Genomic DNA, 2,705 nt, shown 5'->3' on the forward strand with positions numbered 1-2,705 from the left:
ATGTGGACTTTGAACACCTTTTGCAAGCTTCTTTGAAAGAGTAAGGCTGGGTGGGACAATCATTGCAAGATCAGCAATGTGTAGGTTCTCAGGCCATTTTTTTAGCAAATAAAGAAGTTTTATTTCGGGGTGCCAGACCTGGGACCTGGGTTAGGTCAGGGGATATCATCTCCCCGGCTCCAAGGTAACCACCAACTCTCCCACAATTCCGGCCCCAATACGGACGGATCTTCCTTGACCCAACCTCCCACGCCTGCGCCCTACTCAAGACCACGCACCGGCCCAGCTCACCCCCCCCCCCCCCCCACGGAATGTCGTCACAGCCCCGCCGGGCCTCCTGCGACTGCCACCCAATCGACCCCTGGGCCCACACGCAGGGGCCGTTCCCCCAGCGATCTCGGTGAGCACTCCCACCTCCGTCACTATTCCCCCTTGGCAAACCTGCTGACTCCTGCTACCCTCGACATCGTAGCAGCGGGGCCCAAGCGAGCCGCCCAACGACAACGGACCGGTGCGGGTGGGATCCCCCCTGGGGGGAACCCATTTCTCCCATTAAGGCCCCCGCCTCAACAACTTCCCCTCCCCCTCGATGCTATTGTTTTGCCCCCCAACAAGCGATTCCTGGCCGACCTCGGAGGGGTCACGATTGTCCCAGACGATCTCGCAACCGATTTCAATGAGGTCAGTGGTCCTGAATCGCTGGGCTTATCACCATGAGCCCTGAGCCACTGACTCATCCCACCCCTCGCTTTCCCAAGCCCAGATGACCGAGCACGACCGCAATGTAGTCGTCTTGTCAACCTTGAGAGCAGTTCTCTCAAGGTTGGACTCATTAACTCGTTCCCCGGCGGCCCTAAATGGTCCACAGGCCCCCGCTGCGGCCGACGTGCCCCTGGCGGAACAGATCCGGAGGTTCCTTTTCCTCCCGGCAGACAAGGTAGGACCCCTCGCAGACTCATCAGTAGCCCTCCTGACGACCATCATCCTGACGCCCCCCTCTCCTGGCTTAGGAGCTCATGCGGGTCGCAGCCCGCGAGGCCATGATGGTCCCAAATCTCAATGCCTACGCCAATGAGAATCGCGAGCGCTCCCTCTTCCGGATGGTCATGGTAAGCATTGGTACCACCCCTCGCACGTCCGTGCGCGATGCTAACAATCTTCCATGCCTGCCCGCAGACTCACAATCTGACATTTTTTCCGTATTGTAGGTGGCATCGCCTGATTTGCCAGAAGGACGCCGAACTCTTCGGTGAGTCCCCCATGTTGGACGACTTAGATAAATCGGCCTGTGTTTGCCTGTCCAAGGCCGACGTCAGGGCCCTAGCTACCGAGATCGCCGAGATGTGAATGCCCTTGTGATTGGTCCCCCCCTCCCCCCCCCCAAAAAAAAAACATTCATTAGACATGTTCCCTCCTTCTTGCCACCCCCTCAATATTGTGTCTCCCCCGTTATATGTGTATCTAAGTAGATGTCAGTGTACTTAGAAACCGTTGAGAAATGATCAAGATCCCCCCAAACGTTGACCATGTGCGCTATTGCATGTGAGGGCCACCCACCCATCGGCCAAACTGGATGCACCCGTGACCCCGTCCGCATTGAGATGCGCCTGGCAGACTCATCACTGGTGACCCAGTGTCCGCGAGCAGCGGTCCCTCATCCACCCCCTCCTCGCCCCCAGGCCGTCCCTCGTAGCCTAAATGGCCACATCACGTGCGCGCCTGACCGCTAGCCCACGGCGGCCCCCGAGGCATCCCCATGCATGTCCTCCTGCTCGCGCAGAAGCGCGAGCATGCCGTCCGAGAGACCGTCTGCCTTGCATCCCCGTAGGCGCCCTGAGGTCATCCCCAGACATATGTCCCGAGGATCTCGACATGGACGCCCGCGGGAAATCCAGCCATGGCGCACTGCGGTCGCCCCCCCTGCGCCTCGGTCGGGTTGGCGCCCCTCTGGGCTGCCCTAGGTGCGCCACCCGAGATGGCGGCAGGGCGTGGCTGGATGACGCCCTGGGGGCGTTTGGCAGAACGGCGGCATCAGGGCGTCCGACTATTGCGGGGCCCTGCTGGCGTCCGGTCGGCCGCCCTCCTGACATCCCACTTGTCCCGCTGTGTAGAGGTCTCTAAAGGCTTTTAAACATCCATTCTCACTGGAGCTGGTGAGAAACTAGCATTCTTCCATCTAGCAAGATGATTAAGAGTCAATAAATTAGACAAAAAACTGATAAAGTCAGTTATGCCATTCAGGTATGACTCAGATTTTCTGTACAATAAGATAATGATCTTATATATTTAATGTGTTCTTCATGTTTTACTCAACCGTCCAATTTAAATTGAGAAAGACAGCCTGCTGATCTTGAGCCTGAGGTTTGATCATCTACCCTGTGATGTTAGTGTGATTTTGAGAAACTGATTGCTTTCTCAAATCAAACTCCTATATCAAATCAATGAACCAATAGATTGAAATATATACCACTTTCTTGGAAAGAAATATTGCATTGTATTAATGGTGGGTGAAATGTGATTCTTCTGGAGAACATATTTCATTATTATGGATCTATCCACCCACCCACATCAAGGCTGTAAGAAAATGGACAAGAGGAAAATAGGAGATTAAGGGAAATTAAACATGAAAAATAATGCATTTTTCAACCCATTTATCCATCAAATCAGAAAGAAATATTGGAATAGGAGCTTGGAGAAAAGGAAAA

At 54.6% G+C, this 2,705-nt stretch overlaps 1 protein-coding gene across 1 annotated transcript; it reads left to right on the forward strand.

Annotated features, from left to right (window-relative positions):
- PtA15_15A319 (uncharacterized protein) lies at nt 1-965 on the forward strand (the record flags this gene model as incomplete). The annotated part of the gene is made up of 5 exons (XM_053163513.1): nt 1-22; nt 137-400; nt 473-681; nt 764-937; nt 963-965. 5 exons carry the CDS (start codon nt 1-3, stop codon nt 963-965), a joined length of 672 nt encoding a protein of 223 aa, XP_053027481.1.
- Between the last annotated feature and the right edge of the window lie 1,740 nt (nt 966-2,705).

This window comes from Puccinia triticina, chromosome 15A (assembly GCF_026914185.1).
Source record: "Puccinia triticina chromosome 15A, complete sequence".
Taxonomy (NCBI): Eukaryota; Fungi; Basidiomycota; class Pucciniomycetes; order Pucciniales; family Pucciniaceae; genus Puccinia; species Puccinia triticina.